Source organism: Uloborus diversus, chromosome 6, assembly GCF_026930045.1.
Source record: "Uloborus diversus isolate 005 chromosome 6, Udiv.v.3.1, whole genome shotgun sequence".
NCBI classification, from domain to species: Eukaryota; Metazoa; Arthropoda; class Arachnida; order Araneae; family Uloboridae; genus Uloborus; species Uloborus diversus.
In genome coordinates, this window is record NC_072736.1 from 60,386,424 (window position 1) to 60,411,265 (window position 24,842).

A 24,842-nucleotide genomic window follows, 5' to 3' on the forward strand; every position below is an offset into this window, starting at 1 on the left:
AACTCGGTTTTCTTCCCAAGGGAGTTATCTCTAGTCGAGAAAAAGTGAAAGGATTTTTTTTCCTGCACAAAATAATCTATTTAAAATTTTATTATATTTGCTTTTCAATGCTTTTTATTTATTTTTTATTGTTTAAATATGTTTTTTATTATTTTCAATATCCTGCATGAAAACATTATCTTTGATAATACAAACTTCAAGATAATTTAGTTTTCCTGTGCACCAAAATATTATTTGCTACTTTTCTCACTAAAACTGGAAATGCATACACAAGACAATATCAATAACATCAGTTAGAGAAAAAAATTTAGTTAAACTTTTAATTTATTTTCATTTAATGTGTGTGGGTTTGTGTGTATATGCATGAACACCCATATAGGGGGTAAGTGGGGGCTCAAGCCCCCCCCCCCCCAGTATAAATCAAAATTTCCTTGCCTTTAGTATGTTTTTCTTTGCGAAAATGTAAAAACCATTTCTTCTCCAGCCATTAATTTTAGTAACTCTAATCTGTACTGAAATTTGTTTCCGTGGGGCAAAATATTTGAGCCTCCCCCCTCCCCCCTTAAAATGTTGCTTATGGGCGCCCATGTGTATCTGTGTATGTGTACTCATTAAGGGGATCTAAAAACAAATTTTGGAAGAAGTTTTCTTCCTTGTTCCGTATGATATTTTAAATGAAGGGGAAAAAATGAGCTAAATTGGTCAATACTTACTGACTGCAAATATTTAGCACAAAAGGATGCTGAATTAGCTATGAAAAAATTGAGTTTCTGCTAGAACATTGAAATTTTAATGAGAGAATTTTGCAAATGATATAATTAAGTACAGAAGCACTCTGAAGAAGATATTTTACATTTACTAATGTCATAATACAATTTCCTGAAATGCTATTTTTACATACACCATTTTCCTCTGTAACTATGATTTAATAATGTCATAATAATTGCATAACTGTTATTTTAAATGGTGAGTAGACAATTAATGGAAAATACTACTCAATATCAAGAGTTATAAAAATTAATTTAATTCATATTACTAGTCTTTAGCTTTTAAAAAAAAATGTATTTATTTATTTTAATTTTTTCCTTCTGTTACCTAAAAGTCAAAATACCCTTAGTTTCTGTACGAACTAATGAGTAAAAAGCTTGAATCATGCTTAAATCAAATCTATTAATTTCTATCTATCAATTACTAATTGTATTTAAATACGTTTTATTCTGTTTAAAACCTTCCGTGAAGTTGGTTTCATTTGTAAACTACTAGTTGCAGTTAAGGTCTGTTTATTAATATCCTGAACTTTTTTTTTAGACTTTTTAAGTTGCTTGAAGAAATAGTAGCAGAAAAAGATAACAAAGTGAGTGCACAAATTTAAATTTCTTTCTGGTAAACTATATTTTGTGTTTATTATTTCTAATTTCTTCTGCTTATAATTTATATATAAACTCTTTTTCTGCATAATGTACTCAGATTATATTTTCAAGTGAGACAAGTGCTCCTTTATTAAGATTTTTTTGAAAAACTATCTTTCTCTCTTGCTTATAATGTTAACAAATATTAAAAACCTTCAATTTCAAATTTTTGAGAAATGCATTATATTAATGCTAACAAAATATGTTATTTTTAGATTTTGTAGCTTTTGCAATATAAAGTTTTATATACTGCATTACTTGTTCTCATTTTTAAACTATGATTTGCATGTTATGACCTACTGAAAAAAGTAAGTAAAGTTTAAGCTTATTAGGTTTTTTTTTGTTGAAAAAACATGTATGATGAGTATGCTGTGATAGCTAGTGTGTTGTTTACTGTGTGATGCTGCTGCATGGTAGTCCTAAGCAGTATGTTAAAAGGTACAGAATGGTGAAGAAAAGGTATTTGGGGATGGGTTTCTCACCCCATTCTTGGAGATCACTCAATACCGTAGCACATCTGCTGCATGGGTAAATTTAAGGTGTCATGTTAAGAGGTAGGGAATGGTGAGGGAAACTATATTTGGCTATATTTGGGGATCACATAGTGGATTGTTATGTATTTGTTTCAAACCATTAGCTTTTCCATTATTAAAGAATATTATTTTACTGATCTTTTTTTTTCCCATAATCATTTTTATTAAAAATTTTAGGAGGACATTTGAAAGATTGAACTTAGGAAATAAAATTAATATAGAAACCAAAGCAGAAAAAGAGAAAACATTTTCATTTAGTCATTAATAGAGGTTCAAAAAAGCAGGGGTGTCCCCCCCCCCTCCCCCCGAAAAAAGATAAAAAATTCCCCTCAAAACATCCCTCCTAAAAATTTCAATGGCGCAATTTGCACCATGACCCCTTTCCCCCTGTAGGTGGACACTGTAACAACCTGTAAAAAGGTTGATGTTATTAATAAATTCATTATTTTAACCGATTTCTCAATGTATTTTAAAGGTTAAAAAATTATAAAGCTGGCCACAGTTTTGGTTTTCTTCAAACAGATGTGACAAATATTAAGTTTTGCTTTAAAGCATTAAATGTTAAATTTTATAGAATCTGCCATGCTAAAAAATATATGTATAATTAGGAAAGACAGAAAAAAAAAAGCACACTTTAAGAAACTTTTTTTTTTCTACCTAGAGTACAATGCAGCAGCTAATAGATTTTTATCTGCATTGTTTTATAAGGAAGACATGCACACATTTAAGTATTGTTGTATTATTTAAAAAAGAATCTTGTATTTTGATATTTAATGTGCTTCATCATTTTGAACTGATAGTGCATCTCAAGATTGTGATGTGAAATTCTAAGTTTGTTTAAATATTTCTACAAGCATACATGTTTTATCTTACAGACCATTATCTTTGCGGAAACCAAGAGGAAAGTAGATGAATTAACAAAGAAAATTAGGCGTGATGGGTAAGCCTCTCCTGCATTTTATGTTTAAATAACATGAACTTTGTATTAATAAGACTCGTAACTAAAATTACTTGAACTATTATGGCTGTAACTCATCAAACAAAGCTCTCTTTTTTTAAAAAAAAGTTATTCCCAGATCTTTTAACAATCATTTTTATTTATTACTTTTCAGTTGGCCTGCTATGTGCATTCATGGAGATAAATCACAGCCTGAAAGAGATTGGGTTTTGAATGGTACGCTTTTCTTAATTTTAATTATATTCTTTAAAATAATTCATACAATGTTAAGAGGCAAGTTGTGGTTGAGCTGTGATGTGACATTTGTGTTGGTTTTTTGCCACCAGAAACTTTTTATTTTCTGCCAGTGACTGAAACTGGTTATAATGGTTAAAAACTAGCAGAAACTGGCAAAAACTAAATAACATCTTTAATAGTTCTAGTAACTACTAAATCACATGAGCTTAAAACTAAAAATGTTATTGCATTTCATCCTTGTAAAAAAAGAAAAAAAAAACCTTGGCTTAGTTCAAAAAGAGAACTGCTCAATTTCAGATGCCCATAATGTTAGGATTAATGTAATGATGAAGGAGAATCTTACTGTGGCTTATGAAAAGGAAATGATACGACAGATTTAAACTAGCAGTTACTAAATTATAAAGTGCACAAAAAAAAAAAAAAAAAATGCCAGAATTTCACTTGCCAATATTAACCTATATTTTCTATTTAATATCATAGTTTTTAAAACAAGTTGACCCCATTTTCTGAAACAAATTTTTTCTCAGTCAACACCAGCTACTGTGTTGTGAGTCAGTTTAATAAAATAAGCAACAGATGAAAGTTTCACAAATCTTGTTTGTTCCTTGAAGAACAAAGCCTGTTAGTTCTACCGGTCGTGAGAGAATTTTCTGGATTTTAAATGGTTATAATGTTGTTAATGAATTGTATCTTGATTAACATATAATTGTTTGTCCTGTGCATTATTCATTTTGTGTTAGTAATTACTCTTGTGTTATTTTCTGAGTTTCTACCAGTTTTTGCCTTGCCAGTTTTAACCAGTGTCTAACTGTGATTTTAACTGCATTGGCAGAAACCTGCCAACCCTGATTCAAATGATCAAAATATTAAATTTTTCCTGATCTTAAAATACAATTTTTTGTATTGGTAAAGGGTGGGCTTGCCAGATGTCCCGGTTTTCAGACAAAATCCCGGTGCCCCGGCCGGTTTACTTCACATCCTGGTAGAAAATGAATTTGATTACAATTGACCAAACAAGTCTAAAAATAATTAACTGTGACGGATTATTTGGATAATTACTTTGTCATTTGAAATATTAACTTGTAAAATTATATAGGATTAGTTTGTAAGGATTTTTACAAGATTAAAACCAAAAAATACTTTCTAAAAAAAACTCCTAGAAAGTACACATAAATATTATTCAAATTTTTATTCCTCATTCAAAGTGTTTCTTCGTATTAAAGTAACTTATAAAAATTAACGTGTAAGAAATAAAATGTTTAAATTTATCTGATTGTGTTATTTATTTGGATGGTTTAGGCTCATAATTAGTAACTGTTTATTCATAGCATTGAGAATGAACTACCCTATAAAAGACTCTAAAATCTAGCCTGATTTGCATACTGTGTACCCTTTTGGATACTCGAGATGCGGGGGGGGGGGGGCATTCCTGTGGTCCAGGTTGAACATTTAATTAAATCTAGCAAGCCTAGTAAAGAGTCATGTAATGTAAAATAATTTTTAAATAGTTCTAGTAAAATTTATTGAATTCAGATTCAGTTTATGAGAATGGAGCTGCCGAGAATTTAATAGCACGCAGTGAATGTGTCCAGGAAAATCTACTGTCTTAGACCCTTAAACTAGCTCAGTCCAATACATGTATCAAATAGTATTTATCCATGAATGAGGCCCACAAAAATATTGGTAATTTACCTTAGGCTTTGTTAAAGCTTTAAATGTGAGACAAAAAGTAGTAGATATGAGACGGAAGACACATTAGATTAACCCTGGGACAATCCTGGGTCATGAGTAAGATGCGTGAAATTCTTCCCCATGAAATTTTTTTTTGACTTAACTTGCCATGTTATTTCAAGTGCCCTACTTTTAATCAATGCCTAGCTATCGCCCTGCGCCTTGGACCATTTGACAACGAACATTTAGCATCAGAAAAATAAGTAAAATGCTTTTGAAACTTGCTCGGTAGGGCGTAATAAGACACTTAAAATCATCAGAGAGTTAAAGCTGAATTCAATATTACTTGCTTAAAAAGTGCTCATACAGTGTTTACTTTAGGTATTATTAGGAAGTTGCAGTCTTTGCAATCTAAATTGTGCCTGGCTCTTTGTGTAATTGACAATGTTTCTATCTGTAGTTAATTAGATGAAATTTACATCAAATGCTAAGTGATCAGAAAAATTCATACTTGGAGGAGAACATAATGTATTATTCCTTGTATTTAAACATATTGTGTGCCTTCCTCTGCTAAATTTTCAAATGAGAGGAAGTTATGTGCCAACTCTTTTTTAATTACTTATTTTTATTGCATGTACAGAATATTAAAAAAAAAAAAAGTATCCTAATGCAGGGTAAATTTTTAAAGAAGGTAATTTTTTGCAATTGTAAATTTTGTAAAGAAAAGTAATCTGAAATTAGATGTGTCATCTTTATGGTAAACAAAAAGGCTCTCAAAAGATCTTTGATCATTTTTGTTATAATTATTTATTTTAAAGCTTTTAAGAAAAAATTTCAAAATAACATTTTCCTGTTATAGAGTTTCGAAGTGGCCGTTCTCCCATCCTGATAGCCACTGATGTTGCTGCACGAGGTCTTGGTGAGTGGAAAACCTTAATTTTATTTTTTCTTCTTGATAAATTTTGCTTCAGGGTGGCATGACACAAGAAGATGGGTGCCTTTTTCCATAATTATTCCACCCCTTGTTTGGTACATCACTTGTTGATACTCTCTCAAAGAAAAATGAACAGTGTAGAATTAGAAATATTGTTTCATAATTGTTCTTTAAATGTGAAAATATAATCATTTATGGTTAATTGTTTTTGAATACATGAAAAAGAATGTAATTAAATGAATGCTATAACCTGCTATACATATGGGTGTTACATTAGAATGGTATGGTAATTTGAACTGAACTCACTTGTTTGGTTGGAATCACAAGGGTCGGTTTTTTGTACACATGTAAAGGCTGTTTAGATCCAAAAAAAAACATCCAGGAGGTAAGCCTGACTGTGCTAGTGGTTGTATCACTAATGTAAATAGTAATAAAATAGCTAATTGTATCTAATTTGTTTTCTTTTACCCAGTGTATTGTTAAATTATCTCACGTTAAATTTGTTTAAAAAGAAAATGATCAAGGGACTAAAAAATTAAAATAGCGAATTTTATATATATCTTAAGATTTTACCACTACTACTTACGTACGAAGGACATTCGGAAAGTAAGTTTTTGTGCAATAAATTTCTTTGCTCTGTATCTGTACTTGTTCTTTTTTTATTTCATAATTAAACTTACTCTCTGAACGCCCTTTGTATTTTAAATTTCGTACTGTTAGCTCCGCTTAATCTGGTAATGGATAAACGAATACCCTGCTTATACGAATAAAACTTCCTGGAACCGAAAATCTCCCCATATTCGCGATGTTAAAGATCTCTGCTTAATCAAATAATTTCCCTGTATAAACGAATAATATTTTTCAGCTTTCTCAAATATTTTTGCTGAGAAACGTTTTGAATAAATTCAAATTAAATTTAGTAAGAGCAATTATTGACATAAAAATATAAATTAATATTTTCCACCAACAACAGGCAAGAAAAGCAACATTCATAGTCCATACAAACATTTGAATATTCTTCCAAATTTCTTTTGCCTTTGTCATTGCCGAAAAAAAAAGGGAACCTAGTTGCTAATTGACTTAAATAACTAAAAGAATACACATTTTAAGTGATAATAAATATTAAATGTAAAACACGTAGACGAGGGGGAAGGGGAATTGAGTCAGAAATATGTTTTCAAGAGCCAAAAAAAAGGGTTCAATCTCGGAATGTAAGATAACAAGCTGTAAATTCGTATATACCTTTATTTTGACATTCTAAATGCTGTCTCAAAAGTCTCATAAAATCTCGTGTCCACGTCTTAATAAAGCATTCAACGTCAAAGGTCACAAAAATCAGTTTTTTGCAAATATCTAGCTTCCTATGGGTTTAATGTTATAAACATATAATTTAAATATTGTAGAACATAAAATTCTCTACAATTTTTGTGCAAAACATTTTTTTGTACCATTAACCGATTTTGAGATAGAGCTCGAAGAGCGTGCAGCGCTTTGCATTTTCAGCATAATTCAAGGTCAACTGTTAGCCCCCATAAACAATACGCCGTTTAAAGTCTGAATATCATCAAATTTTTTATGATTATAAATGATTTACGTTTTTTATTACCGACTACTTAAAATTATTTTTGATCAATCCCATATGAAGCAGTGAGAAGCAAAGGGATGTAGGTGGACATTTTCAAGTTTTGAGTAAAACGCATTTAAAGATAAGATCCTAGGTAGGCTTTCATTGAAATACTGCTGGCACAGGTTTATTGAGATTTGTTGACTTGATGAATTGTGAGTAACGAAAGTGATTGATATTGTCTTCTGATTGTGGAGCACTATATATTGCCAGCAAGATGCATACTAAATTTTCATGTAATATTTGTACAGGGCAGTTTCTTGTTGAAGTACTTGAGCTAGTTTTTTTTTTCCTTTTTTTAACAGCACAGACGTTGTGTCATAGCCGCTAAATGTGTGCAGAAATAAAATGTTTCTTAAATGAGGATATTTATCAAAACTTTTGGTGGAATATATTTGAGCTTTAACATTTCCTTTGCCAACTTTTTTAAAGAAAACTTCTTGTTGGTGTGACTGAGTTCGCCCAATTAGACTGATGACTAATTCTATATCCTCCCCTGTTATGACAGCAGTCCTTTGACATTTTGATTCTTCAAAAGCTGTTTCAATGCTAAGTACATCTGCATCATCTCTGACCTGTTTCTTAGTGATATCAATAGCTTCTAATTTTTCAATAAGCATATTAATAACTTTTGTCTTTTTACCTCGATTTGATAAATTCCCTTGGCTAGTTGGTACGATCATTGTTTCATCGAAACAAACTTCATATGATTCTGAAAGAGCAGCAGACCTTCTTAGCTGTTCCACTGCTTTTATGTTTTTACTATAGTCTGAGTAATTGTCAAATACAACAACTATTCTGGAACTTTAATGTGTTTGCAAATGTCTTACGTATTTATCTAAAATAATCGAAAATGTATCATCCTTGCACCATACGAAACGATGACAGGTCTCTTACTATCATATAACGTCAGCTTCGTGATTTTTCTCATTCCAATATTGTCAAATAAAGGTGTTGGATACGGAGTTTGTTTAAAATGAAGATATTCCTCAAGGTTTCTTTCAAATTGTTTGCTAACCTGTTATTCTCGAAAGGGTAGCAATGGATCTACAGATACTCTTTAGTCATTAATCTTCAGATTTGTTAACAATGGAAACTTGCAAAACTTTATCAGAGCGTTTTAACTTTAAATAATTAAATTTTAAACCAGCTATCATAGTAATAAACCAGCCATCATCACCGTAAGGGCTGTGCGCTCACTGCCCTCTATCTCAAAAACGGTTAAATGTATAAAGCAATTGCATTGCAAACAAAATGCATAAAACAATTTTTTAATAACACAAATAGGTAAGCGTTATTAAACAAATATATATTTGATTAATGAAAAATTACAAGTCTGATGTAATAAGTAATAAAAAATGTAAATCATTCATAATTATAAAAATTTTGAGGACATACAGACTTTAAATGCGTATTGTTAATGGGGGGTGACGGTTGACCTTCAACTATGCTGAAAATGCGTAAGCGCTGCACGCTTTTTGGCCTCTATCTTAAAATTGGTTAACGGTACAAAAAAATGTTTTGTACAAAAATTGGAGAGAAATTTATGCTCTACAATATTTAAAATATATGTTTATAACATTAAACCCATAGGAAGCGAGATATTTGCAAAAAACTGATTTTTGTGATCTTTGACCTTGAATATCATAGGAAGCGGACATGAGATTTTATGAGGCTTTTGAGACTGCAATTAAAATGGCAAAATATAGGTATATACGAGTTTACAGCTTCTTATCTCACATTCCGAGGTGAAACCCCTGATATGACTGGACTATCAAGCAATCCACTGTTATGGAATTTTTCAAAAAAAAAAAAAAAATACTGGCAAAAGGTACCAAAATAGTTTTCAAAACTCAAGTTGTAAGTCATTTTTTTGTGATTTTAATACATACTTGTAATATACGTACTAATTATTGAACTATTTTGTTGTTTATTTAACTTATTTCAAAAACTTTTTGTCAGTATTATTAATTATTTGCTTTGTATAGCTATTTATGTATTATTGTTATGTTTTAAAACGAATGTTGCCAATTTTGAAAGATATATACACTTTCCTCACTTAATCGAATACTCCGCTTAATCAAATAAAATTTCTTGGAATAGACGATATTCGATTAAGTGGGGCCGACAGTATTATGACTTTCTCAATTGTAGTGGCTCCTGAAGTTTTTTTTTGACTAGCCCTTTTTTTCAACTAACTTCCACACACACATATATATACTAAAAGTATTGCAAGTTTAAGAAGTCCAATATTTTTCCAAGAAGGCAATGTTTCAAAATGATAAAGAACTGATAATGGGAAACAAAATTAACCCTCCTGGCGGCAAGCCCGAATATATTCGGAATTATTTTTATATTAAAAGTGGCAGGCTACGAATATGTTCGGAAACTTTTTCGTACTGAAAACGACAAGCTACAAATATATTCGTAGCGGCATTTTTCGCTTCCTCCGTAGTCACTCTAGCGTGTTAATAGGAGGTGGGGTAGACTCTTCTTCAATTTAAATGGGAGGCGTGTTGTTGTTTGACATTGACGATAGCCAGCATGGTATGTAGAACCTTGGAGGAATTTTGAAGACAAAACAGAAAACCAAAAAATGAACTTGAAATCATTTCCGGCAAAGTAAAAATTTTCCCATCATGTATTGCAAAGAGGGGTTTATTCTGTGTTTCAAATTCAATCTTTCTTTTTCAACTTTCTTTTATTCTAAGAGTATGGCAAAAAAATCACTAATGAATCGTAAAATATTATACCATGATACGCAAAATTAGTATCAAGAAATAAATTATTTATGCATTAAGGAATGCACGTATGTAATTCTTAATAAAGATGCTACAGGGAAATACCGATTTTACATTTCTCAAGGGACTGGGTTAAAAGATTTAAAATACGGGAAAGCGTAAAATATGAAAAATGCACGAAAAGCAAAAATCAAATAGAGAAAAGTAAAGGTGTTGATGATGACTTTTTAAAAAGGTATAATATCTATATGTTACGAAACGAACATTATTTTACACAACATTTTAGATCAATTTAACACACTTAGTTGCGAATCCGGGTATTTAGGGTGAAAATAGTCTATAATGGTGGATGTTTTCAGATTTACTTTTCACAGCGTAGATTAGCTTTAAAAAAGCAGAAAAGGAAACATTTTGCTTATTTTAGAGCATTTTTTTTTTAAATTTTTCCTCTCCTCCCTTAGAACATGTACGCTGCAAGAAATTCATAAATAAGGAAACTTTCTTTACGGGATAAATTAACATTATTAAAACACAGAATATATGAAAAAAGAAAAACAGAAAAAAACGTAGAATCGTGAGACGTAAGATTGAGGTTTACTGTATAAAAAAATTGCAACATTAAAGGAAAAAAAACAAACATTTTTTAAAAAGACGAAACGAAAGTTTTAGAAAATAAACTAAAAGAGTTTAATTTAATGTCATTGGCAGTAGCATACAGAGACTTCAATGTGCCCCCCCCCCACACACACAAAATTAATAAGTGTGCCCCCTCCCCACAAAAACAATTGGTCTTTAATTTAAACATAGTGTTCTTTCAGCGGGTGCGCCCTCAAACCTCTTGTGCCCCCACGGAGGGGGGGGGCTGCGTATGCGCCTTTGGATTATTGGTGTTCGAAGTAAAATCGATGCTACGGTTTTACAGCGAAGAATTAGTGAAGAAATTGTTTAAAAAATTCAGAAAGAAGGATCGTTTTCAATGATTGCTTAAATATTTTAGGGAGCAATAGTCTCACTAATTGCTACAGATGTTAATGTCTTTTAACTTTTCACCTCCCTAGCTCATCAGAAAAAATGTTAACGGTTAAGAAATGCTAAATTCCATTCGGAATAAAAATGACTTTCTTTAAGAACTTTTATTAAAAGTGCATTGCTGGCTAATACTCGTTTGATAGAACAGTATGTGAGTCATGCCTTCGTTTCAAAACATTGTTTTTCAAAAATCTGATTTAACTTTTCATTTCTACTTAAATAACAATAAATAACCACTCGAATAATTCAGCAGAAAATGCGTTAGAAGAAAACAACATGATATAAATAGCAAGAATGGGACCGTTTACAAAATTTTATAAGTATTTTTTTCTGAAAAAGCATGCTTAAAAACATAGGCTGTGATCATTTTTAAAATTATTTGTTTAAGTTTAATATTTTCAAAAAAATACTTAAATCGGTCGCTTTCATTGTTAATGTTACTGTCGATGACATCACAAATGATGAAATACTATTCAATGTTGCCATTCAAAGAGCAAAATATGTAATTCCCATCTTTACTCATGCGTATTGGCAACAATATAGTTGGTAGCAAGCGTAGAGCGCAATTTTAATTCGCTGCTTGATTATCATAATGTGGAAACGTAGTAGAAAGATTCGGCAAAGTGCATCATTTGTGATGTCATCAAAACCACGCCTTATTTGAAAAATCGGACATTTTTAAATATTAATTAAAAAATAACTGTTGGGAAAATGAAAATATTTTCTGGATCCTTGTTGTTTTTCTGCCTATTCTATCAATTTCAGTAACTAAATCTAGTACTTTTTACTGAAGGAAACAACCCCACTTCCGACCACTAGTGGAAAATATATACCGTCATAAAATTTTATGAAAAATTAATGACTTTACATCATACTTGCACTCTTATTCTTCTACTTCATTAGATTTATTACCGTTGTGAAACGCGACAGCTGTCTTTTTAACCATAATTTAAATTTTGAATTTGTTTAATTTTAAAAAAGGCTCCTTAAAATGCCGAAACATGTACCTGCAACTTCTATTACTATATTTTTTAATTTTTAATACTTTTATTGTGTTTCCCACTTATTGCATGAGTGTAAACATTTTATTTTTTAACAAGTTGAAAACAAATTCAACAAGAAAACTAAAAAAAAAAAAAGTTGAAAATCGGATTTTGTGGTGGTGGAAACGCTTGTCCGTTGGTCTGTTTCCTCAGAGACTATTTTTCCGCAAAAAGAATAAATGAATTAAGGAATGGAAACCATGATAGAAGGCGCAAGATATCGTTAAGAATGTTACTAAAATTTTTAAAATATAGAAAATAAATAAACGCAATAAATCCTGAAAAATAACACTTTTCAAAGCATGCTTTTGAGATAGAGGAACTGTATGTATGTTTTTACCCCCCCCCCCCTTCCTCAAACATCTTGTCAAGCAAAATAGTTTACTAAGATATCTTTTTTTCAAAATGTATAAAATTTTTCATTAAAGAATAAAGTTTTCCGACGTGTATTGGTAATAGTGGTACCTGCACGGCTTTGCCTGTAGTTGAAAATTAAAAGGTCATTTGGTATGCCTGTATATTTACAAATAATGGATAACGAATTTCTCGCCAATTGGCTATGTTCATTCGCTCTCCCATTTCACATCATGATAATTTCGGAATTTACTCGTCCATCTTATGGTAATTTTGCTCTGGAAAATGTTTTTAAAATTGAAATAAAAAAAGAACGAAATCGAATTTTCGAAAAATTGTTTTGAGGTGCACACCCCCATGCTACAAACTAACTTTGTGCCAAATTTCATGAAAATCAGCCGAACGGTCTAGGCGCTAAGCGCGTCACCGACATCCTACAGACATCCTCCACCCAGAGAGACTTTGAGCTTTATTATTAATAAAGATCCGATGTTGTTGTTTTCGTGTCTGATGACATGCAGAGTGCGAAAGGTTTAGATGCCTCCAAAAGTCTTGATAATAAGACCTGCTAAATCTGGAGCCCGATGGCTGTACAGGATTTCAGTTGGTGGTGGATGATTTTGTTTTTCCTAATTCAGTTTTATTAGGAGTAAAAGCTGAAGTTAATATATTTTCTAAAAATTTCTAGTTACCCAAAAAAACGTGAATTTTTACCATAACTTTTAAATTAAGGATTATTTTGAATCAAACCCTCCTAAGCGTTTTTCTTTTCATTATTACTTTTTTTTAATATATTTTTCTAATGTTGTTTTGAGACCAAAATTGAATTTATTGGCGTACTTACTGTAGTGGCAGCAGGGACGTAACTAGGTCATTTTCGAACAGGGGCAAGATCTCGCTTTGGCGCCCCCCACCCCTTGAAAAAAATCTTTGATAATGTCAGCATCAGACCTTTCAATGTATATTACACAGAAAATCCACTGAAAACACACCCACATACATACATGATTATCAATAGCGTCACACTGACGGGAGGGGGGGGATTCATCCCGGGTGATACCCATCTCAATGGTAAAACAAATGGTGGATTTTTAACAGCTTTATAAAAATACTAATATTTAAATTCTGAAAAATTCTCCAAAACCTCTCTATGCGTATTTTTAGAAACATAATGTCAAAGAAATTGGGTTTTTGGCTGTCCCACGCCCCAGGAGACCCCATAATATCCTCATCTTTGAAATTTCGGACACAATTACTTCGGACCCCTATGGTTTGTACCTCGGAGTGTTTTTTTTTTTTTTCGAATTAAGGGTATTTTTTTCTTTTCTTTTTTGAAATTCATTTTTTAGTCTAAAACTTCCCATGTATACTTTTAAGGGGATGAAAGATTTCTCACAGCCCTTTTATGTCATTCACAATCCCACAACCCCTTTTATGTCGGTCAAAAAAAAGTTTTTCTCTGTATCAGGTGAAGCTTGATCCAATTTTCTCATTTAATTAGAACAGTAAATGAATAAATATAGAAGTTTCTATTTCATCGGAAGTCATTGGCTAAACTCAATTCAAGCCCGGAGCTAAAGAGGGAAATGTTATTGGAGAAGATGAATTTGAAAACAGTTTTTTAAAAAGTACAAAACTGGTTAGGAGCCCTTTAACCCCTATGGCTGGGAAAGTTTGTGCAATTTAGTTTAAACCCCGGAGTAGGGTTGTTCTTTGAAGCGCTTTTGTTTTGAAATAAATTTTATATGCATATTTTTATCAAGTTCTTTTTTTCGTTGTGTAAGAGCGGGATTTTATTATTGTTACAATTATAATGAGCTATTAAGTTGTTAGTAATTATAATGAGCTCTTAACTTAAATTCTATTTTTCACAAGAGGGAGGAGCAGGAATTTCATTTTGCTTTAACCGTAAAGCGTATTTTAATCTGATTCTTCCTAACAGACAATTTAAATCTTTGAGAGCCAAATAAGATTTCAAAGCAATAATAGGGGATAGGTGAACGTTAGACGAGCAGATGGCGGCAGACCCCTAGCATTTTAATCTGTATTTTATCTATCAAATATAAATATAGCACACTACTGTGCAGATGATGCGCAGTTACATAAGAATCAGGATTAAAATTTACATAAAATGCATTCAAAATTAATTTTTAATACTTATCTTGTAATATGCGAGTAACTTTCGTTACTTTACAAAAACAAATGCGTGTTGTTCCTGAAATTGCATGAATTTCATGTTTCCGTAGAACTGATAAAAGAGTAAAAGAAAAAAAAATGAGAGCGGGGTAGGGGAGAAGCACCAAAAATTACTGACCAGAATTCCTGCATTTTATAGTAATGGGAAAACATTTTGTCTTCAGCATACTGTAAAACTTGTTTAAAAAAACCCATATTTTGGGGGCTACAAGAGCAGGGTCATTTCTCAGTATAAAGGAATCAGCTTTTCAAAAAAGAGTTCCTTGCAACACGGAAACACGTATCTGTGCCTGCATTTTTTTTTCTATTTTTTTTCTTCAGTAACAACGAATCTTTAAAATATTATTATTACATGTTTTCAGTACCCTTTTTTCCAAGTTACTTCCATTTAATGTTTTAATGTTAAATATTCATCAAAAGTACCGAAACAAAATTCAAGTTTGAGAGCTGTGAAAACTGACTGATTTCTTACCTATTGACGTTGATGTTTGAAGAAATTTTAAATATTATGGAAGGCAAAACTACATTCATATTAAGCAGAAAATATCTCAATTTAGCTCAATTTTTCTCGAAAAAACCGATGTTTTCTAAAGAAAATATTATCAGCCTTCAAAACTTTGCATTGAATCTCAATAATTATAGTGCAAAGTTTTTAAATTAGATAATATCTTACCAAACATCTTAAACATTTAACCAAGCTGATAATTAAGATGAGGACTGATTATTTTCTTTTCCATGCTCGCTTTAGCTGTCCTCCTGAATTCAGCACCAGATGCAGGACTCGATTAAGATATCGATGGGTCCTATGCCAAATACTTTTTTGGAGACCCCTGCGTAAAAACTTTATATAAATTTAGCCGTTAGATGAAACAATTAGCAATAGATTAAAGTCATTTTAGCCATTTGGGGGCCTTAGGCCACGGCCTAGTTGGCCTATTCAGTAATCAGGCCCTGACCGGATTGCTTTTTCGACATATTTTTTAACTGAATTAAAACTACACAAGATGAGCAAAACATACCGAGGAATAATAAAATGAAAAAGGCAAAACTATCAGAGAAATATGTAGTACGAGAGCTCGTACCACAAACTGTTTAGAGAATTATTCTATAGGATCAAGATTGTGGGGGTGGAAACTCATTCCAATTTCTAAAAAGGGGCTAAGTCCGAGGGAACGCTGTAAAACGATTTTACCTGAGGCCAGTAGGGTAGACTAGCTCTTGTTCTTATGTAGTAAAGGAACATTACGTTGACAGTTTTATTATGGTTTTATTGTGGATGAAGCAGATTTAAGCATTTCTGCTGCTTTTGGGTGATTCTTAGATGAGATGTAACAGGAACTGGTCACTCTAAGAAAATACATTTATGCCATTTACTGCGTCTACCTGCTTTCTGTCTATCTTTTCATTCTGTCAGCCTGTGCCTGTCCTGAGGGGTTTTTTTTTTTAAATTTTTAATTTCTACTAAGTTGTTTCTTTTTTTTCACTTTTTCCTTGGGTAAATATATATTCATGCATTTTCTTCAGTATTGCGCCCCTGAAATCTGTCGCCCGGGGCACGAGCCCCATCTGCCCCTCCTCTAGTTACGTCCCTGAGTGGCAGAGTATTGATTAATAGTATAAATATTTCCATGTTAGCTCATTTTGCCCACATTTTAGTAACTATATATATTTTTTTAAACATGAAGTTAAAAAGGTATGGCATAAATAGGGTTTTGAAAGCCTGTACACTAAAATGCGCATTGAAGCATTCTCAATAATTGCAGGAGATGCTTTAGATGTAATGTGAATGGTTACTCACACAATAATTTAGACAGTTGTTCTGATCATTTTGCAGATACTAGCGAAGTATGAGGAATAAAGGTATAAGTTAATCGATATCAGGACAAGTATGATGTTTATACAAAGAAGATTCTGGAATTTTCAAGGAGATTATGAAGATAAAAATCACTGAAAGTCGAATATTAGGAAAGTTTCCGAGTGCAACAAAAAAACTTTTATTTGGTTCTTCAAACAAAACGCAGATTGGCGTTTTGTCAACTTTTAAAGGTTTCTCAGAGAAGTTAGTGTTTTTTTTTACATTATTTTACCCATACTAAAGCCTAAATAAAAATATTTAAGAAAAATTGCCACTGTTATATCGTAAAAACAAGATATAATAGACAAAATTAAAGTAATAGTAGCTCTCAAAACATAAGTACACAGGTAATTAGAACATTAAAATAGTGCACCAAAATATTTGTTCCCGTGTCTTATTTAGGACATCCGCATTCGAATTTAGAAGCGAATCACAACATGCTCATGCTTTCAAATGGGCTTAGTATTTCCCCTTTTTTGAAATCTAGTTGAAATAGCACGTGGTAAGTTGCAACTAGGCTGGAAATTGCATTCCAAAGATATTCTTTTGTGCTAGCGTTGATGCCCAGGTGAACTGTCGTTCAATGTCACGCGTCACTAATGAAACAGAAGGAAATCTACTCCCTCTGCGGATTAGCAAGGGAGGTAAAATTCCTTTGAGAAAAGACTGACTCCTTATGGGTCCACATGGTATTTTGGTGTTGACACCTATCAGGAATTCTAGAAAAACATGTCTGCCGCCTAGGAGGTTAAAGATAGCTGCACTTGCAGCAGGAAGGAATTTTGATACTGTCTCAAAAATCCTGTGTTAATGATGGAATGATGCTTAAAATAAAATCCCAAAATAGTATTTTAAAAAGAAAATTTGAGCCTAAAATAGTTTATTCTAAATTCTGACAGTTTTTTTGATAAGATTTTATTAACTCTTTATTTAAAAAAAATTATAAAATATAATTTTTTATATTTCTAATCTTTCATTTTACAGTTTCGGTTTTAAAAAAAAATCATCACCTTTTGATACCATCTAAAATTTTTTTCAAAATGCAATTACTTGGGGATTTACCCTGCCTTCGGACAAATACCCAAAAAAATATTTATCTTACCACCCTACATTACTAATTGCGTGTATTAAAAATAGTTTGAATAAATTTTCATCATGAAGTACCGGGAAGCAAATGCAAATGAGCAAGGCAACAGAAAACGATGTTTTGACTTTTTTTTTGCTTATTAACGTGAAAACTTTCTATATTTGTCACGTTATTACTTAAACAGCGATAAAATAAATAACATCACAGTCCAAATAACTTCTCAGTTTATTCATCCAAACATCCCTCATGCTTCCTTTTTTTTTTAGATTCTTTGGTTCACACGATATGTTTCTTTCATAATTTCATCAAGTCTTTCAATAAAAAATATTATAAACTGTGTAATGCATATGTATGTATCAGTTTTACCAATTATTTCATATTTAGATTTTTAAAAAATATATTTCCAACTCACTTTTTGCATTTTTTTGTAAAATACCCAGTTTTTGGGTATTTACCCAGGCCTTGGGTAAATACTTGAGAAATATTTACCTACCCGCTGGGTATTTACCCGATCCACATCACTAAGTGGGATAGAGGTATATGTCAGATGGGGGGGGGGTGAACTGTAAATTTACTAGAAGTCAGTATGTAACAAAAGATGAAAACTATTGAGAGACTGTTTATAATGTGTTGTTGATTTATGTATTTTTACATTCATGAAAGTCTGTTATTTTACAATATTGCTGTGTGTGACATTTCAATTGCAAACACAATTGCTACATTTTAAGTTGAGTTTCTTTGGATTTCAAAGTCCTGCATTTTTAATGGCTAGATGTAAAACTACCATTTGTCCTGGTATGTGCATAATTTTAGAACAACAAGAACTATTTCTGTTTATGTTTTGTTCTTTTTCACTCCAGTTCCTGATAATTGATTGTTGTTGCAGAAGTATTTAAAAATACAGTAAAACCTTGCTAACTAGGTTTTTCCTAGGACTTTTCCATGGTTAGTAAAATTGTTTTGGGTAAAAACGTATCGGGATACAGGTTAACAGAAATCCATTAAGTCTTACTATTTGCTCTATTCTATCAGAACATGTACTTTTCAAATCGAGTCTACCACTTTTTGGAACGTAAATTTTTTGGTCCCTATGAGTGTTATTTCATTTTTCTTTGTGCTGGGTGTTGGGGATTCCCCTTCTGCTTTAGGAATTAGGCATCAAACATTTTCCTAGGACATGAATGGCTGGAGAAAAGAATATCAGCTAAAACATTTGTCTTTTGAAAGTAAATTGTTGAGTGTTTTGCTTTTCAAACAAAGACAGCAAGTACAGATTATGAGAAACTGATGCAGTCACAGAGATACCGAATGCTACGGATTTTCTTTCCATAGTTTCTGCAGAAGAATTCAAGAAATGTAAGTCAACTACAAATTACGGAAAATGCCTGATTTTCTACAGAAAATGAAATGATAATTGCGACATTTTTAGACACTTGGTGCGGTTGTTAAAAAAAAAATCTTTGAAGAGCACCAGAACAAGCTATTGCTGACGATCGTGGTAGTTGGCAGTATCGGATCGGAAAGTTGGAAGTTGGGGGATAAAATGTCAGTAGAAACCGGTTATAACCCAAACTTCTACCCACATGGAGTGATTTTGTAGTAACCTTGTTGACCTAAGAACAAGGACGTTTTTCCTTTCCTTCCGCTTCAGAGAAATTTTGCTCTTAATGCATATTTTAATTAAATTCCTTTTTCTTTATGGAAGGGGAACTTTTGTTTTGCTCTTTTTGTTTTAAATGTATATTCAGTAAAATCCTATTTTCTTCCGAGGGGGGGGGGGGGGGTTGATTTTCAATATTTTCCAAACTGAAATGTGTGTTTTAATTAAGGAATTTTTTTTGAGAGGATTGGGGTACATTGTTAGAATTGTATGATGCATATTTTAAGTTTTTTTCCCTTGGGAGGGATGAGGATGTTTTGCTCTAATGGGAGGGGGGGAGGGAGTAATTCATATTTTTATTTATTTGGTTATTTATTTATTTTTCAAAATATATGTATTTGTTTTAGTTTTTCATTGGTAGAGGGAAGGGTTGGACACTGTATTTTCTTTTTTCAAACTGTAATGCATATTTTAATTTATTTTTTCTTGGGACCTTGTTTCTTCAAATACTGAATATTTGTTGCATCTGATTTTGTCTGGTATTAAGAGCTACTGATAAGTTTTAAAAATTGCTAAGGAAGACTGTAGCAGAAGGTTGGCATCTCTGCAATCAGCTGTTTTCATTCCGCACCAAATGTCATGCGAGAATTGCCTGTGTAAAAAATATGTACTTTATCTTTAATAGCAAAGCTTGATAACTGGAATGCAAGCTAATCTTGCAGAGGAATACAGAACTTCATGAATATGTATTTTACTTGCTGAACTATGAAACTCTTGTATGTAAGATGTTTTCTTTGGTCAACATGTGTTCTATTCTCGTTGTAGTGTTGAGTAAATAGTTGATAAAAAGCCAAAATTAACATTTGTATACATTTTTAAATGATAATTCTATAAAACTCAATTTCACTCGAACATACTTGCCAACTTTTGCGGACTAGGTGTAGAACTGACAAATTTCAGCTTGTTTTTTGCTTAGTTGGAATTTTTTTTTTAAAGTTAAGAATGTTTGGGATGGCGATAAATTATAGAAATCAAGAAATTTTGACTGCAAAGTATGAAAAGTCGGGAAATGTTTCGAGTTACTCAAATTCAAGAATTCTTTCACATTTTTAGTCTTTCCCAATGTTTTGCCGATCATATAAGTTGTTATTAAAGTATTTTGATCTAGTTAACCATTTACAATTGTATTTATTTATCATGCTTTTTTTTTTGTGTTTTCATCATTTAAGTTAAGCAAACTTTCAATCGGTTATTAGTGATTTGCACATTAATTTTTTACTGATGGCCATTTCCGAAACTTGGCAAGTATGTTCCAATTCTCTTAGCATCTATTTGAGTACTTGTTTACTTGAGAGTATATGTACACGTTGTTTTAGTAATGTTTTAATAATAATCTGTCTTAAATTCTTCAAATCAATTGAGAGAAAACCAAGCAAGGGGTGATCGAGTTTTTTCCATATGTAATTGTTTTGTTTTTCCCCAATTCAAAAGGCATCCCATACTAATGTGGCATTTTTTCTTTTCAGAGGCACTGTAATGATTGGCTTATTAACATTAGTGGTGCCTCTGCAAGAATGAATTAAAAGCAATCCCACGAGAGTTTTGCTCCCTCAGGACGAAAATGTCCTCCGTCTGGAGACATCTGCTCTCTTTTTCGGGACAAGGCTTGGGACCCCACATCTCCCAAGCGACATGAGTGCCACCGAGCTGCCGTCATGTCAGCCAGAGATTTGTGTCTCCAATTACCTGTGGTTGGGAACTCTGCTGATTTTGGAGAGCGTCTGAATGAACGATTCTTTAACATCGCCATTTAATAAATCAGTGTCATAGGCTACAACACAAACTTTATGCCCATTAAAATTAAAACACACACACACAAACAGGAAAAACACCTGCTAGTAAATTAAAAAATGTGATAAAGGTTTTTTTAAATGTACAACAGTTTTTTTTTATTAGTTTTAAATTTTGAAAATTGAACAATGCTTTTCAAAAGATTCTATCCTTTAAAGTGTAAAGTCCTGATTTTTCTCCCATTAAATTGCATTTAAGAACTAATTTTTATTACAAGACCTATAAATTCTTATGTAACTTATTAAGAAAAATCATCATTTTCCTGATATAATACGAATCTTGATGCTACAAAGCTTTCAAAACATACTTAATCTTTAACATGCTTTTAAAAAGTTTGGTGTACAATAATTTTCTATTTCACTTTTATTTCTATACTTTTCTTTGTCTCTTATACTTCCATCCTCAAACTAAGATTTCTGTTATTTCAGTCATTTCTCTTGAAACTCTTTATGTTGAGTTTCTGATAAATACTAAATAAAAAAAATCATTATTACACATGCAAATCAAGATAATTTCAATACGTACAGCCTAACAATTCTTAATGATATATATTGCACCACACGCACATTATTCGCCATTGAATCATTTAATAGATAATTTAAATCAATTTTCATTTATCTAACTCTAAAATAGTACACAATATCAAAAGTGAGACACCTTTATTGGGACACGGTGTTTGATTCATCTCTGCTGTGTCCTCACTTGGATGTCAATCGAGGCATCATCTGAGCGAGGAGGCTCGTCCTGTTGTTTGCTCTCTGAGAGGGGTGTAAGGAGAGAGGTCGCCTGTGTACAAGAAAAAGAAAGGAACCTAGAGAGCTTCAACAGCAGGAATTTTGCCAAGATCCTCGCATCTGCCTCTGGAAACTCTCCAACCACAGGTAAATTGAGCTCTTACCCACTATATGTTTATGTTCATGATCCCGTGTTTAATCGTTGCCACTTGCTGTCAAACAATCGTGCCCGCATCTTCAATTCAGGTCCCAAATTTCTGAAGATGAAAAGCAATTTTAGATTTTTCGTTTTGATTAAACAACAAACAATACTTAAATTTAGATGCATTTGTTGGGGAGAGTTGTTTGAGATTCAATTCATGATTTTTTTTATCTTGTTCATATCAAATTTCTCAAAAGAAGGATGATCAAGTTTGTTTAGAAAAAATATTAAAGGTAAGTATTATATCTTATGAAGCATACATGTTAAGGTTTTTCAAGCTCTAAAAATCTGCAAATTTGAAGTTATTTCATATGAATTTGACTTTTATTTATATTTTTAAAAAAATGTTTTATGAATGAATTTTAGATTCAAAAGTATGAAGCTCTGCAACAATTACTAGCTGCAATTTAAAAGAATGAAAAGAAAGAATTTACTATGATAATTTTTACTTATATATGCAATACATTTTATGCAGTAGTACTTTAGCCAACACTTTTTCTTTTTTTCACTTTCTTATAGCAAAGGAAATGTATTTCATATTAACAAAAAGTTTTAACAGAGACTTTTGGAAAAGTGCTGATTTTGAAATTTGAAGTTAACTTTATTGCTTATATTTTAAAAACAACTTATTGTGAATGTGCAATGTGAATTTAAAACACATTGTTGTCTCAAACTTTTCATCAATTCTTGCACTGCAGACTTGCACAGAAGGCCTCGAAAACAAATTCTCGCTTGGGAGCAAAATGTCAAGTAAACAACATAAAAAAATTGCATCAACTGTACAACCATAGCAATTTCTTACACAGATTTGAAGAGGTAAAAAACAAGAAAGATTTGAAACATCCCACTTTGACCATACTAAGGACTAAATTAGGCTTAAATCAATGACAAGCTTGATATTTAACAGAGCAATATTTAACAGTACAAAAATCCTAAAACGCATTACTTAGCTGGAAAATATTTATTGGTATTTCCAACAGAACCAAAGAAAAAAAACCTTAAACAATACCATTATTCTGAAAGACTAGCGTCATCTGCTGCAAACCCATACAGAACTGTTGGTAAGACACTGGTAAGAATGGCATAAAAATGGAATCATTTGTAGCGTTTTCCTAACTTAATTTTCAAATGCATAAAATATATAGATACATATTTCCATTTGAGCCCTGATTATCTATATATATATATACTAGCTGACCCAGCCACGCGTTGCTGTGGCAAAGAAGTTGGATTAAAATAAAATTTTACTCATTATTTTGATAGAATCAAATAAATATTTTTAATAGAGTTGAAAATAGTATAGCCGATTTTAAAACATATGAGATTGATAATGGGCGTGATTCAATGTACAAACGATTCATAAATGTTCCTGGAAAATTATGGGCAGCTGATGTGGCCAATTTTTGCCAGGAACTTGTCATGCCAAAACCCGGAAAGTTTTCCGATAAAAAATAATAACCTTCCTGAAATTATCTCGGAAACCTCTTTAAAAATTCGAAGATCTTCCCGTTTGAAGTTAGTCGTGTTTCTGGAACTTTAGTGTAAACTTAGGAAGGAACGAAAAAAAAGCTTAGCACCTTTCTGATTTATTAAGGAACTTCTATAAGCAGTAATGCAAACATAGCCAAAGCTTAGCCAGAACTGCAAGCAAGTATAGAAAATTTTTACTCAGTAACGTTTCGAATTTTTTTTTTACAGTGCAGGCTGAAGAAAGTACTTATTGAATTCAGTAAGTACGAACTAAATGTTCTATGGAAAAAGCACTATACTTACGCTTAGTAAAATTTGTAAGTATGACTTTGGCCAAAAAAAAAAAGCAAAAATAACTTGAAAGTGATAGTAAATATTGAAACTGATTGTAAAATAACCGAATGTAGAAACTAAGCGTAAACCACCATACGCATTTAGATTCTACACAACATTTTATTCACGTCTGCTTTCTCTATAGTTTGTAATCAATAACTTCTTTAAAAAATACACTAACTAAATTAAAAACATAATAATTAAGTATTTTCAATGAAGTAGATAACATTGACTTCGAACTATTGTTTCTATTATTTGAAAACTGAAAACTGTCTAAGCACTAAGTTGTGCACAATGTTCTTGCTTAACCAGTCTTTTGGTAATACGAAAAGTATGATAACTTTCCACTTGTGAGTAGGTGATATATGGTTGCCCATGAGAGAGATATTTATGTTCCAAGTCCAAACCAAAAGAAGGCATTGTTTGTTCTTGAGATCTATTTATGGTCTTTGCAAAAGTTAAACGAATCAAAAATTGAAGCCTTTCAAATGTGTTTGAAAATTATGACGCTATTAATGGATTACGTGGCAACACAAACATTTCTCCTTTAAACTTTATCGTCAAAATTGTTGAATTTTGATGAAGAAACGTGTACCGTTGCAAAATTTAGGTGGGTTTAAATCGCGAAAAAGAATAAATTGTTGAGCCAATTTTCAACTGGAAATCGTGTAGTCGCATTCCTGGTGTATCCAGGGAATTTAAAAATTCAATTGGAATGTTTACTGCTTTGTTTTCATCGACAACTGTATAGACTTGTTCAGCATCAATGGGGATTTTTTTTTTCCAGCCGTCAGTAATGGCCTATTATTCGCAATAATTGTAGCTAAGTCAGCGTTATACGTTGAAAATCAGTGTTAACTAAGTCGGTGGCCCAACTGTCAGGTGAAGGCATATCATAATAACTAAGTGGCAAATTTGAAATTGAAACGCAAAAACCTTCAGTTAAAACTAAAACTTCATATTTATCTTTGGTGTAAAATC

At 31.8% G+C, this 24,842-nt stretch overlaps 2 protein-coding genes across 2 annotated transcripts in view; one reads left to right on the plus strand and one right to left on the minus strand.

Annotated features, from left to right (window-relative positions):
• The window catches only part of LOC129224533 (Fanconi anemia group A protein homolog), a 97,553-nt gene extending 75,663 nt beyond the window's left edge, over window positions 1-21,890 (minus strand). Inside the window, exon 1 of the mRNA XM_054859005.1 lies at window positions 21,780-21,890. The gene's annotated coding sequence lies outside the window, so the exon portion shown is untranslated. The remainder of the gene's footprint in view (window positions 1-21,779) is intronic.
• LOC129224532 (probable ATP-dependent RNA helicase DDX5) overlaps window positions 1-24,842 on the plus strand; it is a 53,101-nt gene that overhangs the window by 19,177 nt on the left and 9,082 nt on the right. Inside the window, exons 9-12 of the mRNA XM_054858999.1 lie at window positions 1,309-1,354; window positions 2,818-2,882; window positions 3,055-3,116; window positions 5,668-5,727. Of these exons, the coding sequence (XP_054714974.1) occupies window positions 1,309-1,354; window positions 2,818-2,882; window positions 3,055-3,116; window positions 5,668-5,727 (233 nt within the window). The remainder of the gene's footprint in view (window positions 1-1,308; window positions 1,355-2,817; window positions 2,883-3,054; window positions 3,117-5,667; window positions 5,728-24,842) is intronic.